Source organism: Pristiophorus japonicus, chromosome 11 (genome assembly GCF_044704955.1).
Source record: "Pristiophorus japonicus isolate sPriJap1 chromosome 11, sPriJap1.hap1, whole genome shotgun sequence".
Taxonomy (NCBI): Eukaryota; Metazoa; Chordata; class Chondrichthyes; family Pristiophoridae; genus Pristiophorus; species Pristiophorus japonicus.
Window position 1 is genome coordinate 76,568,470 of NC_091987.1, and position 25,910 is coordinate 76,594,379.

Here is a 25,910-nt window from a genome sequence, read left to right on the forward strand (position 1 = left end):
TATATTCAAAAGGGAGTTAGATATGGCCCTTACGGCTAAAGGGATCAAAGGGTATGGAGAGAAAGCAGGAATGGGGTACTGAAGTTGCACGATCAGCCATGATCATATTGAATGGTGGTGCAAGCTCGAAGGGCCGAATGGCCTACTCCCGCACCTATTTTCAATGTTTCTACTGTCCCAGTTGGTAAAAAAGATATGCCGCTGACATTATTAGGCCACAGGCCTGTGTTCTCAAGGGAAGAGGATAACTTAATTCAACATCACAGATATTTAATTCTTAAATAATCTGAGCACCAAGATAACAATGTTCACAGGTTAATGCCACGATCCTGCACTCCAAGTGAGGATACACGCTTACAGAGAGTGCAAACCGGAGTATTGGGACTATCGGGTTGTAGCCCTATCTCCAACTTGCGCTTCCCGAGAGTGTGGCTCCCTGCTGGGAGTGGAGGATGGTACATGGAATTACTCCTTTATTGTTTAAAAAAAATTATGCAGAACATTTCAAAGTATCAAAGTATCATTCATGATTTTTATTCAGCCTTGCAATGACCACCACAAAAACCATTGGCCCTGGCTCCAAACATCTGAAAGAGTTTGCAGACAAATAGGTTCCTGTTTAATAATGTAATGGGGCTGTTTTCTGCCAATTGACTATGAATAGTGGAAAATTAACCTTAGAGCTTGTGTCTCATGAGTTTGACTGCTCAAAAATGAGAATCACCCACATTATTAATATACATATATAGTTAGTTACTTGGAATTTTGAACCAAACAGAATAAATGAGTTAGTGACAATATAAAGCAGCCCCTAAATCCCCAACAAATTTGTCTACACTTTCAGCATTTGGTAAAGGCTTAATCCTCTAGCATTTCCCTCCAACGATTAGGTTTGCATAAGTATCCATTGTTGTTTAATAAATTAGCTTTCCATTAGAATGAACCTGTTTTTCATCTCATTTATATCCTGTTGATGTAGTTTGGAATTCCATCACAGTCCTATTCATTCTTATAAGCAGTTAAATGCCAGCATAACAATAATGCAACACCAGCCTCGCTGGAGACTGGAAGGCAGACCTCCATTCATTTTAACAGCACCGAATGAAATGAAAGGTTAATATTTTAAAAACAAAATAATAATAAGGCTCCAACACTCCAAATAAACTTTTGTAATGTATCAGAAGTTCCACAAGGTACTTGTTTAATTCACAGTAAGGGACACTCTATGCAGATGATGGGAAGTTTGCCCCCCACCTCAATAGATGTATAATTCAGGTTACTGTCCGCAACAAGACAAAAACATCTGTGTAATTATATAAATCTGTAAAACATTTCTGCTATCTATAAACTTATCTAAACCACAAAAAAGCAACCTAAATCCTTTCGCACCCAGTCTAAGTATGAATGAATAATAAATCTTGTGAACAGAAGCTTAAATCTGAACACCGACTACTGTTCAATACCTCCGATGCAGTTTGTAGCTGTGTAACCATATCCTTTACTTTAATGTCTTTGCTGGAGGTGATTACTTATTTTATCACTTTTCCTCTCATTTAATTTATAACTTGATTTCTGTTCTTTATTTTGATTAGCTATATTCAGTGTCACAGCTTTTGGCATTAATACAATATACATTAATACAATATACATTAATTATTTAGATGAAGGAATTGAGTGTAATATCTCCAAGTTTGCAGATGACACTAAGCTGGGTGGCGGTGTGAGCTGTGAGGAGGATGCTAAGAGGTTGCAGGGTGACTTGGACAGGTTAGGTGAGTGGGCAAATGCATGGCAGATGTAGTATAATGTGGATAAACGTGAGGTTATCCACTTTGGGGGCAAAAACACGAAGGCAGAATATTATCTGAATGGCGGCAGATTAGGAAAAGGGGAGGTGCAACGAGACCTGGGTGTCATGATACATCAGTCATTGAAAGTTGGCATGCAGGTACAGCAGGCGGTGAAGGCGGCAAATGGTATGTTGGCCTTCATAGCTAGGGGATTTGAGTATAGGAGCAGGGAGGTCTTACTGCAGTTGTACAGGGCCTTGGTGAGGCCTCACCTGGAATATTGTGTTCAGTTTTGGTCTCCTAATCTGAGGAAGGTTGTTCTTGCTATTGAGGGAGTGCAGCGAAGGTTCCCCAGACTGATTCCCGGGATGGCAGGACTGACATATGAGGAGAGACTGAATCAACTAGGCCTGTATTCACTGGAGTTTAGAAGGATGAGAGAGAATCTCATAGAAACATATAAAATTCTGACGGGACTGGACAGGTTAGATGCAGGAAGAATGTTCCCGATGTTGGGGAAGTCCAGAACCAGAGGACCCAGTCTAAGGATAAGGGGTACTGAGATGAGGAGAAACTTCTTCACTCAGAGAGTTGTTAACCTGTGGAATTCCCTACCGCAGAGAGTTGTTGATGCCAGTTCATTGGATATATTCAAGAGGGAGTTAGATATGGCTCTTACAGCTAAAGGGATCAAGGGGTAGGGAGAAAAAGCAGGAAAGGGGTACTGAGGTGAATGATCAGCCATGATGTTATTGAATGGTGGTGCAGGCTCGAAGGGCCGAATGGCCAACTCCTGCACCTATTTTCTATGATCAGGAATCTAACTGGAAAAGTGTGATTAAAAGGGGCCCCTCCACTCCAAACAAACAAGGGCCTTTCCCTCGCCTATAAGAACATAAGAAATAGGAGCAGGAGTAGGCCATACGGCCCCTCGTGCCTGCTCCGCCATTTAATAAGATCATGGCTGATCTAATCATGGAATCAGCTCCACTTCCCCGCCCGCCCCCCATAACCCCTTATCCCCTTATCGTTTAAGAAACTGAATAAATTTAAGACCGAAATAGACAATGTCCCCGCTTTCACAGCTCTCTGAGGCAGCAAATTCCACAGATTAACAACCCTCAGAGAAGAAATTTCTCCTCATCTCTGTTTTAAATGGGCAGCCCCTTATTCTAAGATCATGCCCTCTAGTTCTAGTCTCCCCCATCTCTGCATCCATCTTGTCAAGCCCCCTCATAATCTTATACATTTCGATAAGATCACCTCTCATTCTTCTGAATTCCAATGATTAGAGGCCCAACCTACATAACCTTTCCTCATAAGTCAACCCCCTCATCCCCAGAATCAACCTTCTCTGAACTGCCTCCAAAGCAATTATATCCTTTCATAAATATGGAAGCCAAAACTGCACGCAGTATTCCAGGTGTGGCCTCACCAATACCTTATATAGCTGTAGCAAAACTGCCCTGCTTTTATACTCCATCCCCTTTGCAATAAAGGCTGAGATACCATTGGCCTTCCTGATCACTTGCTGTACCTGCATACTATCCTTTTGTGTTTCATGCACAAGTACCCCCTGTTACTGAAGTCTACAGCTAGTGGTTCTCAACTAGAATTCACACCATCAGCATAGTGTAACAATTCCAGCAGAGAACAAGACCCCAATATTTAACCCAGCCTGTCAAAAATCAAAAATTACTTTTCTGCTTGACATATTCTAATTTTATAATCAGGATCCCCTTAAAAGAAAAACTGGTCTCACCAAATGCAAATATTAGCATTTCAAATGGGAGATTACAAGTTTGATCATTATTACACATTAAAGCAGTGCTTCATATAATATTTTAAAAGTGTGGTTATTCAAAATAGCTCTTTGCACATCCAATATTAAGAAATACCAGAACATTTTGAAGTTACTGGCATAAAAATATAGTGCTTTAGTACAAATATTTAAGAGTTCGTGATAATACTTCAAAGATTAGGAACACTGTACTATCCAATATACTACAAATCTGATGTGATGATCTGAACGCTAGTGTGATTGCAGTAATAATTGGAGTCAACCAGACCCTGGCACGTTGCATTAGATGGGTTCAAGTGTTCCAGGACTACAATGATCCAAGTTTTTACAGTGCATTTGTTAATCTCCATAAACGAGCGTTTAACCAAGGAGAACTTTCTGCATCCGGTGCTGTGGAATGTTGAATTCATCTTCAGAGTCACAGTCGCTCTGTGAATTTGAGCTACAAGGCGAGAAGCATTGTGGAGAGCACAGGTAGTGCATGAGCGGGAGACGGTACTTGCCACAGAAGTCGACAAACTTGATATGCCGAAAACAAGAGTCAAAGTAAACTCCTAGGAAGCAGGAATAAAAAACACAGCATAATTGAAGTCAAACAATTTTTATTTCTGCTACTCCCCTACAGAGATCTCACTTTCTTATTCAGCCAGTAATGGCTAAAAGATCTAAGTTTGAACCTCTCGATAACCACCGAGAGTACTGCCCCAAAACAGACTGGCATTGAGACTCATTACTTCAGTTTTACCTTCTTCATCACCGAGGTGCAGCAGATATTTTAAAAAAAACAAGTGAGCTGAAAGATCAAAGTGACCAACAATCGGAGTGGGAATTTATTACTAAAGCTCCCTGGAAGCCACGTACCTGTGGTTTAAACAATACATTATCTTACAATAAAATAACAGGTTTTGCAGCTTTTATTTGAAAGTTTGACTAAGTCATTTGGCTGCAACTCCTGTTTACTGTAGTGAATGTCATTAGACAGACACTTGGTAGACATTGGGACCGAACACTCTCCCTTCACCCCTCAAAACAGCTAATCAGTGGGCTATGGTGGTGTATGCCCCCAAGTGAAGAAATATGGATTTGGGAGGCTCAAGAGTGGATCTCAAAGATACTGATTGGAAGGCACAAGAGGCATATATCTCAGTGTTGATTCATAATCAGGACCAAGAGGTTCTTTTGGATGCCAATTTCAGCCTGGATGCAGTTCTTCGGGACTGAATTGAGAAGGGGCAAAGGGCACTTTAGTCTCTCACGTTCATTGACAACAAAGTACCAATGCAGGTGACGCTTGTAGCTTTTATGATGTGTCCAAACAGTTTTCCTTCATGGTTCGGAATTCCTTTGCATGCAGTAGAAAGACCTATTTCTCATAAGATCTATGACCAAACGATGAGGTGGATTTGTGACAAAAAGGAGAAACGGTTCCAGTGAGGGAGAGCTCTGGTCTATACCACTGACGCCCTGGATAGGGAGTCATCCTCAGAGCATAAATATATTTTGTCAGAACCTTCATATGAAGACCTGGATAACTTTTTGGTCCTCCATCATGTTATCGGTCATATAGCCGACGATGAAGCCGAGACTTGAGATGACAGTTTCCAGTAATTATTATCTGGAATCCAGGTATGCCACCATGCAGTCATATATCGAGGGCTCTGGTTAATACCAGGATTGGGTGGCAGAGACAAGCAGATGTTGCTGAAGCTCTGAACCATGTTCATAGAATATAGTGTATCTGTGTTGCGGCAAGAATGTTGGTGGCAATGTACTCTCACATTTTACTGTTAGCGGTGCTGCTCACCATGCCATCTGTAACTGTAACTATCCGCCTAAGTTACAGTTACCTGAGACAGACAGACAGAATTGTAATGTGTCACCTCTCGTGTGGCCACTGTAGGCAGACACACTTAGTTAAAACTGGTATAGTTTTAATTTTAGTTAAATTTGGTATAGTACATTAGAGGCTATTGGGAAATGCATCTATACTACTAGGGGACAATGCTGTGATGTTTGCACATGTTGTCAAGATGATGGTAAAGAAAATGTACACTAGATCTGAATGCTCTCTGTGCTGGAGTACTTTGGACACAGAGTGAAACAGTGATTCCATTTGTATGAGCACCATTCCCATCCCAACAAGAAAACACACAAATAAATACATAAAGATTTTAATAAAAATCTGTTCTGACTCAACATATAGGATTTCCCCTCCCTCGAAATCGATGTGTTCATAAACCTAGCCCTAGGCACATGCCATCTGTGGATGCAAAGACACAAGAAACATTTTCCAAATGGCGTAGGAAACCATCGGAATTAAAGGTGGGTTAATATAGATTTCTCACATGGGCTTGCTACTGGATGACTGTGCTGCATTGGTGGGTCGTGAACATAAGCGGGAAAACATATGGGATAAAATGCCCATGACTTTTAACTTCTGTGCTGTCCAGCCCGCGATTTTGCACCCATTAATTTTAATGGACTGATAATCATTGGCTGGGGGAACGCAGAAGCAGAAAATGTTCCTAATTCTTTCCCCCCCAATTTCTTAATGGAGGATCACCCTCCTGATTCAGTGATCTTTCTCGATAGCGCACGTGTAGATATTGAGCGAGGACACGATTGGCTTCCACTGTGATGCTTTCCATGATATAATAGCACTCATACTCTAGGCATACACACAGAATGATCAGAAGCCAGCTGGCACCTGTGAAACTACAGCAGTCAGCATGTTCATAGGAACATCGGTAGGCCATTCAGCCACTCGAGCCTGTTCCACCATTCAATTAGATGATGGTTGATCTATATTGTAACTCCAGCTACCTGCCTGGGTTCTGTAACGTTCAATACACAAAAATCGATCAATTTTGAAAGTTTCAAATGACCAAGCCTTAACAGTTTTTTAGGGGGTGGGGGGGAAAGAGAAATAGAGAGTTCCAGATTTCCACGACCCTTTGCGAGAAGAAGTGCTTGCAGGGAGCAAATTGTGGGTTGGGGGGAAAAAAGTTAAACAAAATATAATGCATCATGTTCTTACCTGCACACTTGGGATTTGGACACTTGCTGGCTGAATCTAGGTAGTTAACCAAGTTCCCAGGCATGTCTTTCTGTGTATAGTGAAAGTTACGGGATTTCACAATCCGACCAGCCAGTTCAAGTAATGATGGTGGGTCGTAGACTAGGTCTTTTACAAATCGCACAACAAGAGGGTTGCCACGTAGACTGAGTTCCTGCAGATGGACCAGGTTGAGGATTTCTCGAGGAAGATATGTAAGTAAGTTATTGTGAAGGCTGAGTGACCGTAGTGAGTTTAGCCTGAAAAATACAGAAATAACAGCGCAGTTAGTGGTTTGAAGAGGCAAGTGGAAGAGAACTTTCCACGGGCAGTAAACTGAAGAAAAACACTTTTTTTCCCCATTATTAAATGAAACCTGAAAATTAGCACAGATCCTGCCAAGCTAAAACAGAGTTGCTTTTATTTTTAAAGGCGAGCCTTTGTTACTTACTGTGCAAGCTGTGGTGGGAGACCCTGGATTCGGTTGTCACACAGTCCCAGATAGCTGAGGTACGGCAGGTTAGCAAGTTCCGGAGGGATCGATATGATTCCATTCCCACCTAGATACAACAGCTCTAAGCTGGGGAAGGGACAGAAGGAAACAAGGTTAACAAGTAGTACAGCTGTATATGCAATAAAAGCTTTCCAATTTGCAGTAACCACCGGATAACTACAACAGGATCAGAGGAGACATCTTACATTATTGTTTTTCCACCTGTCCAAGAATGCTCTTTGCCTCATAAATTAAAAGCATTTGAAACTTAATTGTAAATATGTCCCCAGAGGCACCTGGTATGTAGCACTTGGTAGAATGCTGGCTGTGGATTAATTGTAATTTTTGATGGATGGAACTGACGTTTGTAATAGTGATTACACCACGGGTGAAATGTGCCAACCATGAAAAGTCAGTCAGCTAAAACTCAGCATGGCTCATCACAGTAAACCCCTCATTTCTTTGATTACTGAATTAAAAAGTCTGGGTGTAATTCAACCCATTATGTGGAATCAGCAGCAGTAACTGCATACAATAACTACGTAGAGTGGGCCAGATTTACAGAACTCAACTAAAAGGACGGCAGTGTTAAATAAAATAAACGTCACTGAAAACATTTAAAAATGTGTACATTGACAATGTTGGGAAAGAAATTCCCCCTCCCACAATCTTTCTCCTGGCCTGAAGGTGGTATGCTGATGTCCGGTTAGAAACGGTACCTCAATTTGCCATTCATCATGTATATGTCGAGATATTGAATGTCTGCAAGCTTTATATCATGAAAAGCATCACAGTGGAACCCAATGGTGTCCTCGCTCAATATCTACACATGCACTATTGGGAAAGATCACTGGATCAGGAGGGTAATCCTCCATTTTTGCCTGGTGGACATTTTTAAGCAATTGTTTCCTGCTTAGCCAGAAATGATGCTGTTGCACTATCGCGTGGGACTGGAATGATTTATCACCTATCCAACATGGTAGGCTGCTGTAATGTAGCAAGTATGAAAAACAGCACATACAAAAAACTGGTGCACAACAATTATTAATGTCCCCATTACACAAATATGAAGAACTGATAGCAAATGAAAGCTACTTTTTCTCAGACACCTAGAAGATTCTCAAGTGAAGAGAGTCTGGATGAATATCAATCAAGTCCTCGGTGGGTTTGAGTCCACAGCACAAAACTGGTCCAACCTCAACAAATACACAAACAAAACTGTTCCATACTTAACAATGACAGTAACAAACCTGATCCAACCTTAAAAATTACTACAACAACAACTTGTATTTAACTTAGTAAATCATCCCAAGGCGCTTTACAGGACTGTTATAAGACAAAAATTTGACACCGAGTCACAATAATTATGGCAGATGACCAAAAGTTTGGTCAAAGAGGCAGGTTATAAGGAGCGTCTTAAAGGAGGAGAGGGATGTTGAGAGGCAGAGAGGTTCAGGGAGGGAGTTCCAGAGCTTAGGGCCGAGGCAGCTGAAGGCACGGCCACTGATGGTTGAGCGATTATATTTAGGGATGCTCAAGAGGGCAGAATTTGAGGAGTGCAGACATCTCGGGGGGTTGTGAGGTTGAAGGAGATTACAGAGATAGGGAGGCGAGAGTCCATGGAGGAATTTGTAAACAAGGATGAGAATTTTGAAATTGAGGGGTTGCTTAACCAGGAGCCAATGTAGGTCAACGAGCACAGGGGTGATGGGAAACGGGACTTGGTGAGAGTTAGGATACAGTCTGCCGAATTTTGGATGACCCAAGTTTACGCAAGGTGGAATATGGGAGGCTAGCCAAGAGTGCACTGGAGTAGTCAAGTCTAGAGGTAACAAATGTATGTATGAGGGTTTCAGCAGCAGATGAGCTGAGGCAGGGTCGGAGCAGGCAATGTTACAGGGGTGATGATGGGCAGTTTCAGTTATACTGCGGATATGTGGTCGAAAGCTCATTTCAGGGTCAAATATGACACCAAGGTTGTGAACAGTCTGGTTCAGCCTCAGACAGGGATGGAATCAGTGGCTAGGGAACGGAATTTGTGTCAGGGACCAAGGTTAATGGCTTCAGTCTTCCCAATATTTAATATTTAACAGTAACAAACCTGACCCATCCTTAACAAAGCCAGGAACAAACCTGACCCAACCTTAACAACGACAGTAACAAAAGTGACAGCCCCACTGCGAGAGGTTGTGGTGATAATGAAGGTCACTCCTAACATTTTCCCAATATTAACTGTTAAGTGGAATGCATCCCAGCCAGCTGGGAACCACAGCTGTTGACAAAAGCAATTTCAAAAGACCTGGGCACCAGTAAGTCACAACAATGATGAATGACAGACAGCATCAATGAGAAGCCCAGTGCATATTCCAAGGTCATTCAAAACCAGTAAGACAATAAAGAGCTTTTAATATCGGATTTGGAAGGGACTATCCTGGCAAAGTTCCATCACAGTACTGAGAGAACCTTGCTATAAAGGAATCTATAGTTATTAATCAAAATAAATATCCACTTGGGTGTAGTAATAAAGGGCACCTTGGGTTTTATGACAATGAATTTGACTGAGAGGTCATATTAAGTTCATATCAGCACAGGAGTATGTGACACAGAACTATTAAAATAATTACAGGTTTTTAATTTTAGTAATAAGTGTGCAGACTGTTTAAATTTCACAACTTAAGCATTAACTTGTGTTAAATATGCAAGTTTGAACTTGCTGCTCTCTTCTGCCCAAACTGCTCACTCTACTCCAGGATCATCCAAGATTGCAAAGATAACCCGACTTCTCTTCACTACTAATGGTCTTCGTAAACCTCTCTCTATCGCCCCTTCGACCATCACCTCCAGCAAGTGCAAGGACCTCATGGACTTCTTTGACACTAAGAGTGAAGTCATCTGTTTGACTACCTCGGTTGTGTATCCCTTCCCCTTGCTCACTAAGCCAAACTTTGCCCAAGATTTTCCTCTGCCCTCTGAACATGACATTCCCTACATTCTCTCGCATATCCCCATATATCCTCTCCAAGCTCACCTTTTCCATGAGACCTACCTCTTCACTTCACCCTGTTCCCACTAAACTGCTGATCACCCAACTTCCCATCCTGTTGATATGCTAGCTGATATTGTAAAAGGTTCACTCCCCATTGGTACTGTCCCCCTCCCTTTCAAATGTGCAATCATCACCACCTCTTCAAAAGACCCTCACGACCCCTTTGTCCATGCAAACTTTCACCTATCTCCAACCTCCCTTTACTCCCAAACTCCCACTCACCCATCACCCTTACTGACCTACTTTGGCTCCTGGTCGCCAAACACCTAAAATTTAAAATTCTCATCCTTGTGTATACATAAGAACATAAATAGGAGCAGTAGTAGGCCATTCAGCCCTTCGATCATGCCCTGCCATTCAGTAAGATCATGGCTGATCTTCTACCTCAACTCTATCTTCCTGCACTATCCCCACATCCCTTGGTTAATTTAGTATCAAAAATTTGTCGATCTCTATCTTAAATATCATCATCATCATAGGTAGTCCCTCGTTCTCAGGTGGCTGTGAAGTCCAATGCGGGAATTACAGTCTCTAACAGGTGGGCAGACAGTGGTTGAAGGAAAGGGTGGGTGGGGAGCCTGGTTTGCCGCAAGCTCCTTCCGCTGTCTGCACTTGGTTTCTGTACGCTCTTGGCGACGAGACTCGAGGTGCTCAACACCCTCCCGGATGCTCTTCCTCCACTTTGGGCGGTCGTGGACCAGGGATTCCCAGGTGCCGGTAGGGATGTTGCACTTTATCAAGGAGGCTTTGAGGGCGTACTTGAAGCGTTTCCTCTGCCCACTTGGGGCTTGCTTGCTGTGTCAAGGCTCCGAGAAGATTGCTTGCTTTAGGACTCTTGTATCAGGCATGCGAACAATGTGGCCCGCCCAGCGGAGCTGATCGAGTGTGGTCAATGCTTCAATGCTGAGAATGTTGGCCTGAGCGAGAACACTGACGGTGGTGCGTCTGTCCTCCCAGTGGATTTGCAGAGGCATGTTGGTGATACTTCTCCTGGAAATAGTCCACGACTCTGAGCCCGATAGGAGGGCGGGTATCACCACTGTCCTGTAGACCATAAGCTTGGTGCCAGATTCGAGGTCCTGGTCTTCAAACATTCTCTTCCTCAGACGACCGAAGGCTGTGCTGGCACACTGAAGGCGGTGTTGGACGTCGTTATCGATGTCTGCCCTTGTTGACAGTAAGCTCCCGATGTATGGAAAATGGTCCACGTTGTCCAAGGTCTCGTCGTGGATTTTCATAACCTGGGGGGGGGGGGGGGGGGCAGTGCTGTGTGGCGGGGTCAGGTTGGTGGAGGATCTTTGTCTTACGGATGTTTAGTGTAAGGCCTATGCATTTGTACTCCTCAGTGAAGGTGTTGACGATGGCTTTGGAGTTCAGCCTCAGTGTGTGCAGACGCAAGCATCGTCCGCGTACTGTAGTTTGATGACAGAGGATGGGACAACCTTGGATCTAGCCTGGAGGCGATGTAGGTTGAACAGGTTCCCATTGGTTCTATAGTTTAGTTCTACTCCAGCGGGGAGCTTGTTGATAGTGAGATGGAGCATTGCAACAAGATCGAGAAGAGCGTTGGTGCGATGACGCAGCCTTGCTTGACCCAGGTCCTGACGCGGACGGCCCACTTGGAACTAGCATCGCTTGGGCCCACCTGAAACCAGTGACTCAGCGTCCCCGTCTTAAATATACTCAACGACTGGATCAACAGCCCTCTGGGGTACAGAATTCCAAAGATTCACAACCCTTTGAGTGAAGAAATTTTTCCTCATCTCAGTCCTAAATGGCCAACCCCTTATTCTGAGACAGTGACCCCTAGTTCTCGACAAAAGGTTCTCAAACTGGGATCTGTAGAGTCTGTCCAGGTCCACGAAATAATGTGAATGGGATCCATTGCTGCGATGGCGCAGTTCAGGCACACGCTGTTGGCTGTTAATTTGATTTCCTTCATCTGCTCAAGCAGTGCAGCCGACATCTCGTGCACAGCGAGACACCGGTAAGCAATCTGGCCGAGGCAGTTCTGGAAATGGACATGTAACCGGATTGGCGAGGCCTCGGACTGAGAATCCCAAGAAGACGAAAAGCCCCAGAGACACAATACATGGAGTCGCAGGGTTGGGGTAAGAGTAGGAAGGAGCCGCCACATCAGCTTTGTCCAAGGGCCTAGAATGAGGATCAAGCCAAGCTTCGTTCACTGATTACGGCAACTGAGCCTGTGACTGGGCCCGGAATAACGTCCCAGTTACTGGTGGTGTCCCGATGGCAAAAATGACACATGCACCACGCAGCGAGTCAGCAATATTCCAGCTCAGACAGGCATGTATACAGCAAAGGGGGGAGGAAAAGACCCCGAGACACTCAGCAGCTTTGCAGTGAGTAAGTGAGTGGTGTATTGTTACACCTGAAACGGTGCCATTGTTCCTAACAGGGGCCACCGAGCCTAACCCCACTCCAGCAACAGCAGGGAGGTATCATGTGGTGAAGTATTCAACAGACATGTTGCTGAACCTGTATGTGGGGTTACCTTTCAACTAAAGGAAGATATAAGTTTTCACATCACCAATCACATCAATGTTCACTATATCGGACAGCCCTGACAAAATGTCATGCAAATCCTTTTAACAGGTCGCTGATGATGTTTACATTCAGAAATTTAAATGTGCAAGGAGTTTATAGCATTATAATTTAGATGGGGATGGGAGGGCGCTTCATGATTACTCATCCATTTGAAAAGATGTCCTTCAACCAAAAAAAAGTTCTCGGCCTGCCAGCCAGAGGAAACATCCTCCCAGCATCTGCCCTGTTAAGCCCCTTAAGAATTTCAAGTTTCAATGAGATCAACTTTCTAAACTTGAGGGAATCTAGGCCAAGTCTATTCAATCTCTCCTCATTAGGACAATCCTCCATCCCAGGAATCAATCTAGTGAACCTTTGTTGCACTCTCTTCTAAGGCACGTATATCCTTCCTTAGGTACGGAGACCAAAACTGTACACAGTACATCAGGTGCAGTCTCACTAAGGCCCTATGCAATTGTAGTAAGACTTCTTTACTCCAATCCTTTTGTAATAAAGGCTAGCATACCATTTGCTTTCCTAATTGCTTGCTGTACCTGCATGTTAACTTCCTACGATTTGTGTACATCCAGGTCCCTTTGAATACCAATATTTCCCAATCTCTCACCATTTAAAAAATATTCTGCTTTTCTATTTTTCCTACCAAAGTGGATAACTTCACAATTCTCCACATTATGGGCCCAAGTTTCCACATGATTTGCACCTGATTTTTAGGAGCAACTGGTGGAGACGGACTATCTTAGAAATTGCAATTCTCCACATTTTTTTTTCTGCAGTTCTAGTCAGGTAGAACAGTTCTACTTTGGAACAGAATTTTTTCTTCAAAAGGGGCGTGTCCGGCCACTGACGCCTGATTTCAAAGTTTCCACAGTGAAAACGTACTCCAAACTAAAGTAGAATGGAGCAAGTGAAGATTTTTGTAGAACTGAAAAAATTGTTCTACACATTAAAAAAATCAGGCGCAGGTTACAAATTAGGCGTCCAGAACGAGGGGGGGGGGGGGGGGGGGGGGGAAAGAGGGGTGGGAAGGGAAGTCATTAAATTCTACAATAAATCCTTATTTATATTGCTACAAATATTATACAAATAAATCCAACCTGAATAAACATTTATAAGCAAAGAAAAGATTAAATAAACCATCTTCCTACCTGTGTGAAAGTGCTTCAGCCATCGTTCGTTCCTGCGGGGGCGGGAGCCGTTCCGTGCGTTCCCGCCGGGGCGAGAGGGGGGGGTGGGGTGGGGTGGGGAAGAGCTGTTCAGTGCATTCCCGCTGGGGCGGGAGGGGGGGGAAGAGCCGTTCAGTGCGTTCCCGCGGGGGCAGGAGGGGAGAGCCGTTCAATGCGTTCCCGCCGGGGCGGGAGGGGGGAGAGCCGTTCAGTGCGTTCCCGACGGCGGGTGGGGGTGGGGAGGGAAACGGCTGCCTCAACTTTGAGGCTTTCTCACTGCTGCAAGAAGCCTCAGTGCTGATGGCAATGTGCTTTTATTAAAAAACGTTCAAAAATTAAACAGCTACAAAGAACTACAAAAATGGCCGAGTGCCAATGTTTCCTTCACACTGCGCATGCGCGAACGCTCCAACGCGCACGCGCAGCGTTGCCGGCAGGAAAAAAACTAATTTAAATAGTACCCGCCCCCTCCCACTTACAAAATCGGTGCGAGTGTAGGCTCTGCCCCCCTGAGCGCCGCGCCAGGCAGACAAGGAGCTGCAGGGCGCTCGAGAATAGCGCGGTTTTTTTTTAGGCGCCGTTTTAGGCGTGAAAAACGGGTGCCCAGCTCGGAGGGGTGCCCGTTTTTTTTCGTGTGGAAACTTGGCCCCTATATTTCATCTGCCATGCTCTTGCCCACTCACCTAACCTGTCTATATCCCTCTGCAGACTTTGTGTCCTCCTCACAACTTACTTTCCCACCAGCTTTGTATCGTCAGCAAACTTGGATACATTACACTCGGTCTTCTCATCGAAGTCATTAATATAGATTGTAAATAGCTCACGCTGAAGCACTGATCCTTGCGGTGCCCATCTTGTTCCAGCCTACCAACCCGAAAATTACCCATTTATTCCTACTCTGTTTTCTGTCCGTTAACCAATCCTCAATCCATGCTAATCACATGAGCCATAATTTTGTGCAATAACCTTGTGTGACACATTATCAATACCCTACATCCACTAGTTCCCCCTTAACTACCTGGCTAGTTACAACCTCAAAAAACAGATTTGTCAAACTCAATTTCCCTTTCCTAAATCCCTTTATGGCCTCAGCCTTCCCTATCTTTGCAAGTGTCAGCTGTGGTTCAGTGGTAGCACTCTGAGTAAGTAGGATGTGGGGTTAAGTCCCACTCCAGAGACTTTAACACTTAATCTAGGCTGACACTCAGTACAGCGCTCCCTCAGAACTGCACTGCTCGAAGTTTCGTGTTTCAGATGAGACATTGAACCAAGCTCCTGTTTGTCCTCTCAGGTGGTGTAAAAAATCCCAAGGCACTATTCAAAGATGAGCAGGATGGTTTCTCCTGGTATCATGTGCAATATTTATCCCTCAACCTACATTCAAAACAGATGATCTGGTCATTTATTTCATTGCTGTTTGTGGGAGCTTGTTGTATGCTATTTGGCTGCCACGTTTCCTATATTACAACAGTAACTATGGGCCCAAGTTTCCACATGATTTGCGCCTGATTTTTAGGAGCAACTGGTGGAGAACGGACTATCTTAGAAATCGCAATTCTCCACATTTTTTTTTCTGCAGTTCTAGTCAGGTAGAACAGTTCCACTTTGGAACAGAATTTTTTCTTCAAAAGGGGGCGTTTCCGGCCACTGACGCCTGATTTCAAAGTTTCCACAGTGAAAACGTACTCCAAACTAACTTAGAATGGAGCAAGTGAAGATTTTTGTAGAACTGAAAAAACCTTGTCTACACATTAAAAAATCAGGCGCAGGTTACAAATTAGGCGTCCAGAACGAGGTGGGGGGGGAGGGGGGGGAAGGGAAGTCATTACATTTTACAATCAATCCTTATTTATACTTATACAAATATTATACAAATAAATCCAACCTGAATAAACATTTATAAGCAAAGAAAAGATTAAATAAACCATCTTCCTACCTGTGTGAAAGTGCTTCAGGCAGGGAGAATGCTGCAGCCGTTCGTTCCCGCGGGGGGGGGGGGGGGGGGGAGGAGAAAGCCGTTCGTTCCCGCGGGGGGGGGGGGGGGAGGAGAAAGCCGTTCGTTCCCGACGGTGGGCGGGGGGGGAGGGAAACGGCTGCCTCAACTTTCTGAGGCTTCCTGCAGCCTTCTCACTGCTGCAAGAAGCCTCAGTGCTGATGGCAATGTGCTTTTATTAAAAAATGTTCAAAAATTAAACAGCTACAAAGAACTACAAAAATGGCCGAGTGCCAATGTTTCCTTCACACTGCGCGTGAGCGAACGCTCCAACGCGCACGCGCAGCGTTGCCGGCAGGAAAAAAACTAATTTAAATAGTACCCGCCCCCTCCCACTTACAAAATCGGCGCGAGTGTAGGCTCCGCCCCCCTGGGCGCCACGCCAAACAGACAAGGAGCTGCAGGGCGCGCCAGAATCGCGCGTTTTTTTTCCGGCATCGTTTTAGGCGCAAAAAACGGGCGCCCAGCTCGGAGGGGCGCCCATTTTTTATCGTGTGGAAACTTGGGCCCATGACTTCAAAAGTACTTCATGGATTATAAAGCACATTCGGACATCCAGACATCGTGAAATGCACTATATAAATGCACTCTCTCTCCTCGAGCCTTACAACCCTCCAAGAACTCAGCGTTCCTCCATCTCTGGCCTCTTGTGCCTTTCTCCAAATCCTTTGCCCCACCATTAGTGGCAATGCCTTTAAACATCTAAGCCTTATGTTCTGGAATCCTCTCCCTAAACTTCTCTTCTCCACTTCCCCCTTCTCCTTAATACCCACTTCTTTGACGAAGTGTTGAGTCACCACTCCTAATAGTTCCTACTTTGGCTCAGCATTTTTGTCTAATTAAATTTCTGTGACGCACATTGGGGCATTTTTTTTCTATATTAAAGACACTATGTACATGCAAGTTATTATTGCTCTTGTATATTTTAAATGCAAAACTTACAGCAATATGGAAAGCAGGAAAGAGGTTTTCGAGTGTTGGAGTTTCTCTGCCTTGTGGGTCGACAAGCTGACAGAGAATTGAGGCGCATAGTGTTCATTAAAAATGTAGACATAGAAATTTAGAACGGAAAAAGATGACGCAAAAATGTGACAATGGGAAACAAGGTTTTGTAGGCAGGAAATCTGCACAGACCCAATATTTTTATTATAGATTATTGAAATTTAAACTGCACAATCATATTGAAGCATCACGACTTTAAAAGGCTGATTGCGTTATTCCACAGTTCCAGTAGGGAGTACATCAGGGGAAATTGTCTCTATAGTTATATAGAGCTCTCCCTCTGAACCTGTCCATTGAGGGTTCACACCGGGAGCCTTGCCTTGCAAGAATTAGCACATTTTATCCAAAAAGGAAGGTACAATCTATACTTCACTCCATTTTATAGATTAGCAACAGACTCTGGATCCCAGTTGCCAACGCACACTGGACATTGATCACACTGACTTGCTTATGTACTGCCTGGCTGCACAGCCTACTCTTGGGTCCACGAGAGACCTCAACATGCACGTGCAAAGGTCTACTCCCAGCTGGCAAATGAAAGTCCAATAGATTCACTGTGCCCTTTTTAAAATAGGCTTGACATTGTGATGCTATTTGGCCCTTTCAGGGGGTATCATACCCCTCTTGAGTTGAGTTGTGATCGAACTATAGAGCTATATATTATGCTTCTCAAAGTGGCAGCATAACTGCCAGTAAGTAAACCTGAATAAGTGGGGAAAACAAGGAGCAACAAAAAAACACTATTGGAAATTACAACAAATTGTACAGAATAGAATGACTTGGGCATCATCCAGAAGCACTAATTTACACAATAAGGTGAAGCACCAGGTTTGTGTTCTTCTGTGATACCTTGCTGGGTGGCATAGGTTGAGTATACTCAAGGCTAAGATGGATAGATTTTTGGACTCCAGTGGAATCGAGGGATATGGGGATTGGGTGGGAAAGTGGAGTTGAAGTTGAAGATCAGCCATGATCGTATTGTAAGGTGGAGCAAGCTCAAGGGGCTGTATGACCTACTCCTGCTCCTAATTCTTATGTTCTTATAAAACAAATGGCAATAGGGATGGGGATGAAAGAACTGAAAAGCTTTAAATCTGAATGAAAACATGTATACACTTGCAAAATCCTAAACTTTGGACAATGCTGTTATCAAACATAACCTTTGGGACTGAACAAAATCATTAACAATAAAAAAACAATGATTATCTGTAGAATACAAAACAAAATGCTAACAATCCATCCAGTCAGTGCAAAAGCAGCTTTTCAACCACATTAAGCAGTTAGCTGGACGGTGCAGCAGCGGCCCTACTGGCAGAGGTGGGCAATCTAATTGAAATCATTCAAAGCTTGTTGTCAGACACTCCAGAGCCTTCCCCCCTACATTTTAAAATTACCCTGTATAATAGCAGGATTCACGCAGCTCTGGAACCACGTCTGTCAAGAGGCAGGAGTTGAATGTGAAAAAGGAACGGCAGTAATCATGGGGGATTTTAACCTACATATCGATTGGTCAAATCAAATCGCACGGGGTAGCCTTGAGGAGGAATGCATAGAATGCATACGGGATTGTTTCTTAGAACAGTATGTTACAGAACCTACAAGGGAGCAAGCTATCTTAGATCTGGTCCTGTGTAGTGAGACAGGAATAGTAAACGATCTCTGAGTAAAAGATCCTCTCGGAATGAGTGATCACAGCATGGTTGAATTTGTAATACAGATTGAGGGTGAGGAAGTAGTGTCTCAAACAAGCGTACTATGCTTAAACAAAGGGGACTACAGTGGGATGAGGGCAGAGTTGGCTAAAGTAGACTGGGAACACAGACTAAACGGTGGCACAATTGAGAAACAGTGGAGGACTTTTAAGGAGCTCTTTCATAGTGCGCAACAAAAATATATTCCAGTGAAAAAGAAGGGCGGTAAGAGAAGAGATAACCAGCCGTGGATAACCAAGGAAATAAAGGAGAGTATCAAATTAAAAACCAATGCGTATAAGGTGGCCAAGGTTAGTGGGAAACTAGAAGATTGGGAACATTTTAAACGACAGCAAAAAATGACTAAGAAAGCAATAAAGAAGGGGAAGATAGATTACAAATGTAAACTTGCGCAAAACATAAAACAGATAGTAAAAGCTTTTACCGATATATAAAACGGAAAAGAGTGACTAAAGTAAATGTTGGTCCCTTAGAAGATGAGAAGGGGGATTTAATAATGGAAAATGTGGAAATGGCTGAGACCTTAAACAATTATTTTGCTTCGGTCTTCACAGTGGAAGACACAAAAACCATACCAAAAATTGCTGGTCACGGGAATGTGGAAAGGGAGCACCTTGAGACAATCACTATCACTAGTGGGGTAGTGCTGGACAGGCTAATGGATCTCAAGGTAGACAAGTCCCCTGGTCCTGATGAAATGCATCCCAGGGTATTAAAAGAGATGGCGGAAGTTATAGCAGATGCATTCGTTATAATCTACCAAAATTCTCTGGACTCTGGGGAGGTACCAGCGGATTGGAAAGCAGCTAATGTAATGCCTCTGTTTAAAAAAGGGGGCAGACAAAAGGCAGGTAACTATAGGCCGGTTAGTTTAACATCTGTAGTGGGGAAAATGCTTGAAACTATCATTAAGGAAGAAATAGCGGGACATCTAGATAGGAATAGTGCAATCAAGCAGACGCAACATGGATTCATGAAGGGAAAATCATGTTTAACTAATTTACTGGAATTCTTTGAGGATATAACGAGCATGGTGGATAGAGGTGTACCGGTAGATGTGATGTATTTAGATTTCCAAAAGGCATTCGATAAGGTGCCACACAAAAGGTTACTGCAGAAGATAAAGGTACCCGGAGTCAGGGGAAATGTATTAGCATGGATCGAGAACTGGCTGGCTAACAGAAAGCAGAGAGTCGGGATAAATGGGTCCTTTTCGGGTTTTAAATTGGTGGTTAGTGATGTGCCACAGGGATCGGTGCTGGGACCACAACTGTTTACAATATACATAGATGACCTGGAAGAGGGGACAGTGTGTAGTGTAACAAAATTTGCAGATGACACAAAGATTAGTGGGAAAGCGGGTTGTGTAGAGGACACAGAGAGGCTGCAAAGAGATTTAGATAGGTTAAGCGAATCGGCTAAGATTTGGCAGATGGAATACAATGTCGGAAAATGTGAGGTCATCCACCTTGGGGAAAAAAAACAGTAAAAGGGAATATTATTTGAATGCGGAGAAATTACAACATGCTGCAGTGCAGAGGGACCTGGGGGTCCTTGTGCATGAATCCCAAAAAGTTAGTTTGCAGGTGCAGCAGGTAATCAGGAAGGCGAATGGAATGTCGGCCTTCATTGCGAGAGGGATGGAGTACAAAAGCAGGGAGGTCCTGCTGCAACTGTACAGGGTATTGGTGAGGCCGCACCTGGAGTACTGCGTGCAGTTTTGGTCACCTTACTTAAGGAAGGATATACTAGCTTTGGAAGAGGTACAGAGACGATTCACTTGGCTGATTTCGGAGATGAGGGGGTTAACTTATGATGATAGATTGAATAGACTGGGTCTTTACTCGTCGGAGTTCAGAAGGATGAGGGGTGATCTTATAGAAACATTTAAAATAATGAAGGGGATAGACAAGATGCAGGCAGAGAGGTTGTTTCCATTGGTCGGGGAGACTAGAACTAGGGGGCACAGCCTCAAAATACGGGGGAGCCAATTTAAAACCGAGTTGAGAAGGAATTTCTTCTCCCAGAGGGTTGTGAATCTGTGGAATTCTCTGCCCAAGGAAGCAGTTGAGGCTTGCTCATTGAATATATTCAAATCACAGATAGATAGATTTTTAACCAATAAGGGAATTAAAGGTTATGGGGAGCGGGCGGGTAAGTGGAGCTGAGTCCATGGCCAGATCAGCCGTGATCTTGTTGGGTGGCGGAGCAGGCTCGAGGGGCTAGATGGCCTACTCCTGTTCCTAATTCTTATGTTCTTATGTTCTTATTAATGTTGGGGAAGTCCAGAACCAGGGGTCACAGTCTAAGGATAAGGGGTAAGCCATTTAGGACCGAGATGAGGAGAAACTTCTTCACCCAGAGAGTGGTGAACCTGTGGAATTCTCTACCACAGAAAGTTGTTGAGGCCAATTCACTAAATATATTCAAAAAGGAGTTAGATGTAGTCCTTACTACTAGGGGGATCAAGGAGTATGGCGAGAAAGCAGGAATGGGGTACTGAAGTTGCATGTTCAGCCATGAACTCATTGAATGGCGGTGCAGGCTCGAAGGACCGAATGGCCTACTCCTGCACCTATTTTCTATGTTTCTATGAATGGCCATTGGGCCAGCTGATTAATTGACAGCATCAAATGTAAAGTAATAGCTCCGACCTCACACCTGATCACTTTTTGCCGGCAGAAGCTGTTACTGACTATATTGCCAGCACAGATTTTAACTTTCTGCAGGCTGCAAGTGTTTCCAGCAAAGTCTCCATTCAGTGTCACCTCATAACTGGCAGATTGCGACTGTCAACTCTACTTGACCTGCCATCTATTCAATCAGCATGGGTGCCATTTATACTGTCTCACCTTGGTCCTCAGAATGTGACCACGATGAGCCCCAACACCAGCAACAACAACGCCAACAACTTTCTCCGCAACCTCCTGATGCTGCACAGGACAGAGGGCATTAGCACCCGAGTACATTGCTGCCCAGGAGGCCATGGATGGCCTCATCATGGCCAGATTTACTTAACTTTACGCTGTACACTCATACGGCTGCTACATGCTGCGCCACATTGACTCCACCTCACAGCAACACCGTAAACCATCCCCACAATGACCAAGCAATTCCTTTCGCACTCACCACCATTGCTGGAGGTACCGTTATGACTCACCATTCATTCCAACTCACTAAGCCACTTGCAAGGGTGCACACAAATTTCTTCAAGACCGCATAGTGGTGAAAATAAAGATTTTTTATGGTTGAGATCACATTAACAGAAACGTGACATTAACATTGAATAAAAAACCCAAGTGGCTACCCTTGTGAATCTACACTTTCTCTTATATGTGATTCTACGAGGTGCTACCCCTCTGGTTTCAGCAAATGTAGAGGCAGCCTGCTCACTTCCCTGCTGCGACTGCTTAGACACTCTTGGCGGACTTCCCCTGGGTTTTGGAGCCTCTGATGGCCCCGGCGAAGTCTGCTCCTCCTGCGACTGTGCAGGAGCAGACTTGGCCATTGCTGTCTGAGATGGCATTTGGGGCTCTGACTGAGGGAGTGGCAACGAGGGAAGAAGTGTAAGTGCTTTGCGAGGAGCCCACATTTCCATGGCCTCTCTCACCATCATCCCTCTCATGGACCACCAGCACTTCCCTGCTAGCAAGGAGCTGGAGAGCATCTTGCTGCACATCAGTGGGGCCATGTGGACCCATGTCTACACTGACATCTCTCCTAGAGAGGAGGTCGATGAGCCTCTGCCATCTATACTCGATAGACAGCACGTGCTCATGTGAGTGGCTCATCAGCTGCTCCATGCAGGTGGCCATCCCTTCTATCGAAGAGCTTACAGTCGCCATTGCCTGCAACATGGTGGTACTCATGTTGGAGATGGACTCCTCCATTCTCTGAACATTTGCAGACATCGCGATCACAAAGTCTGCCAGAGCCTCCTGCTCGTCTTCCTGCCCCTCCAGGATCGCCCCAGAGGCTCAGCATCTGCATGCAGCGGAGCAGAGCTGGGTCTGTCCTGTGCCCTCCGGCGAGGGGTCTCCACCCCGTCTTCATCAACTGCTCTTGCTCACTTGTGAGTTGTGAGACACCAGGTGACAACACAATACTATCTCACTTGGGACCCACCAAAGTGTGTGTATCTGCGCTGGTGCTGGGTGCACTTATGTCTGGTGACGGTGCGCCCTCAGAGGCTCACGGCTCCTCTGAGGAGTTGTCTTTTCCGCCCATACAGTTGGGGAGTGGGGGGCTCTTGGTGGACCTGTGGGAGAGTAAAGAGATGAGTTAGATATGTCATATGAATAGATACCATTATGCATATGATGTCCATTCAGTGGCTGATGGCATTAGTCCCCATATGAGTGACTGATTTACGCCATGTAGCCATTTGATATGTAATTCTGTCAACAGGTTACTGAGATGTCCCCCTCTCTCCGTCTCCCACCTTCGGCTGCTCGGCGAATCCCGATACTTCTAATGCAGCCTCCTCTGCTGTTGTGAGGGTGGCAAATGATGGTGATCCACCTCCACTTCTTTCCCTCGTATTGTGGGCTCTCTTTTCCTGCAAGAAGCGAAAGAAGAGAAGGTTGAGTGAAACTGATAGAATGAGTGTACGGAATGGATGGTAACTATGATGGAGTGGGATGCCAATGCCTCCTTGTGTGTTGTTACTTGGTATGATTGCATTAGGATGAGGGCGAGTGTGAGGGGTGGCTAGTAAGATGGGGTTGTGATAATGTAGATAGAGAGAGCGATGGGTGGACGTGTAAGGTATGTTGGTCTGAGTAAGGACGTGCAGGAGTAGGATTGGGAAGGCAGAGTGATGGGGATGTGATGAGAGGCACAGCAGGATGATGAGAAGTGTGGCTTTGTACTCACCTTTTCTAATCTAATGAGATCATTGAAATGTTTCCAGCACTGCACCCAGTCCTCCTGACAACTTCCTGCTGTTGACCTGCTCTGCAATTTGGAGCCAAACTCTTTGTCTCCTTTGAAGGTCTCTGCCACCCATCGGAAGGGAAGAGGACCTCCCTGCGTGCTCGGACTCTCTTCACAAGCGTATGGAGGGAGTCATCGGAGAACCTGGGTGCAGCCCTCTACCTCTGGGCAGTCATGTTTCCAAGTGTTTGGAACACTCAAAGGCTCCAGTGCAGTGATTGCACACTCCTAGATGAACCTTCAAATGCAATGTGGCCATTGCTCCTTTAAATCCACCAGCTGAAAATAAGTCATTGGCGTCATCAGACTTGCACCATTTAATTGGGCCAGGTAACACGCAGGTCGGGCTGAATAGGTCTCATTGACGCAAAGTTGTTTTCTGCAGCGGGATGAAAGCAACAACCTAGCACGCTGACCACCCGCATCTGACCCGCTTGTAGCATATCACAAAGTAAACATGCTATAATAGAGAAAAGGCCCCACCAGTCTCAATTAAAGCAAATTGAATATTCAACTTGAACACGAATGAACAAAACAATTCACTGAAACCAAACCAATTAAAAAGAATACAACCTTGCATTATGGCTTCAATAAAAGAACAATTAGTCATCAAATAAACAAAGTAAACAACACATATTTCCTCCACAGTCTAACCAAGGAAATTAGTGTACTCTTAATTCAAAATCATTTAATTTGAATTATCTGATAATTTACATTTTTTTTAACATTAGCGCGGAGAAATAAGGGTCGTTTGCGCCTTCTGTTCGCGCGAACGGGGCACAAACGACTTTGTGCCTGGCCACAGCACCTCTAATGGCTCCCGTTAAATTTCGCGTGGGTTTAGAGGCGGCAGTAATCGGTAGCGCCCCGCTCTGCTGGCGATGACGTCATCACCATGCGCAGCGACCAGTTTTCGGCCTGGAGCAAAAATTCGGAAGCGCCCCCTGAAGCTGCGCCGGCCATTGGCAGCGACAGCTTCAGGGGACACGTACCAAGCTGTAGGCCGCTCAATGGGCGCTTGCTAAAGGGGAGGTGACATGCACAAAGAAACTTACCGGCCACGGCCTGTTGCATCGTGAAACGCGGAGTCCATGCTCGAGCGCCGGTTTGATGCCCCGGCAGCCCGCTTCCCCGGTGGTCCAGGAAGGGACCCGCAGAGTCAGCAGCTTGGACCTCCCCTTTAATAAAGGAGAAGGCCTCTTCTACACGGCAGTGCTACGCGTCCTAGTGGGTAGCGCTGCGCCCCTCTGTGTGCCTCCGCCCCATTCGCGCCCCACAGAGGAAGTGGAGAGTGTTATTTTGCGCTCCGCTTGCTCTCGGGGCGGTATACCCAATATCGCGAGTGGGGCGGGACTTTCGGGCCTAGAGCAGGAACTCTCACCTCGTGGCTGTTACCACTATGCAATTTCCCCTCCTAGATTCCCACTTTATTCTGGTTATTGCTTAATTTGAATTGTTGGCTCATCTTGAACTTTATTAGCACAAGATTTGCCTTCGAATTATCAGGTATAGACCGTAAACTGTACTGAAGCTTATGAAACTATAGTAACAGCCAATAAAATCCATTGGGCATTGATCCTACAGGCAGCCAGTCACCAGAACCATCTCCCAGGGTCACGTGTAAAGCACTAATACAAAGACCACTCCCTGCCACTGAACTATTGCGGTGAACTGAACCATGTTTGTACTATAAAAACACTGGCCCAGCTCCATTCCACTCCTTTCCCAGGACAAGCCTGGTGGAAACAAGAGCTGGGGCCAAAAAAGGCCTATTGTTTTTTTTTAAAGTTTCCTTGTGGGCTAGGAGAATCAAGAGTGCTCCTCCGGGCCCTGCAACATAACTTGGGCCTCCGCTGCTCCCCACCCCACCCCCGCCATTTATCCACTGACCTTAGTGTCACGACTGCTTCCGAACCTAGCTGGCAGCCTGCTTTCCACTAAACTCCTGGCCATTTTGGTCGGCAAGTGGCATATGAAGGAGGACCGACGATTAAAATCGGCTGTGCCTGCCAGCTGTCGCTTTACTGCGTCCCTGCCTGGGAGTAACAATTGAGGCCGCTGGATCAGAAATTCCACCATTGTGCTGGCATCCTGTCGTGTGTGTGTGGGGAGGGTGGGAGTGAGGACGTGATGGAAAATGTGTGTATCCAGTTCCACCTGGATTCTGCCCTGTGGACGTGGTCAGGAAATCCCAGAAGGGGGAGGCGTGGGGTGGTGTGGAGCTCAAGCTGTCAACTATCGACCAACTAGTGACGATCCTTCAGAGGTAGGCTGATCCTAGGTGGCAACACCTGCCGTAGGTTTAGTATTACAGTACCTTGCTGAATGACCAACCAGCATGATTTACTAATG

At 45.0% G+C, this 25,910-nt stretch overlaps 1 protein-coding gene across 1 annotated transcript in view; it reads right to left on the reverse strand.

Annotated features, from left to right (window-relative positions):
- Window positions 1-502: 502 nt before the first annotated feature.
- Window positions 503-25,910, reverse strand: part of lrrc58b (leucine rich repeat containing 58b) — an 80,045-nt gene continuing 54,637 nt past the window's right edge. Inside the window, exons 2-4 of the mRNA XM_070893572.1 lie at window positions 7,098-7,226; window positions 6,629-6,906; window positions 503-4,145 (exon numbers count right to left, since the gene is read on the reverse strand). Coding sequence (XP_070749673.1) covers window positions 3,952-4,145; window positions 6,629-6,906; window positions 7,098-7,226 — 601 coding nt within the window. The 3' untranslated portion in view covers window positions 503-3,951. The remainder of the gene's footprint in view (window positions 4,146-6,628; window positions 6,907-7,097; window positions 7,227-25,910) is intronic.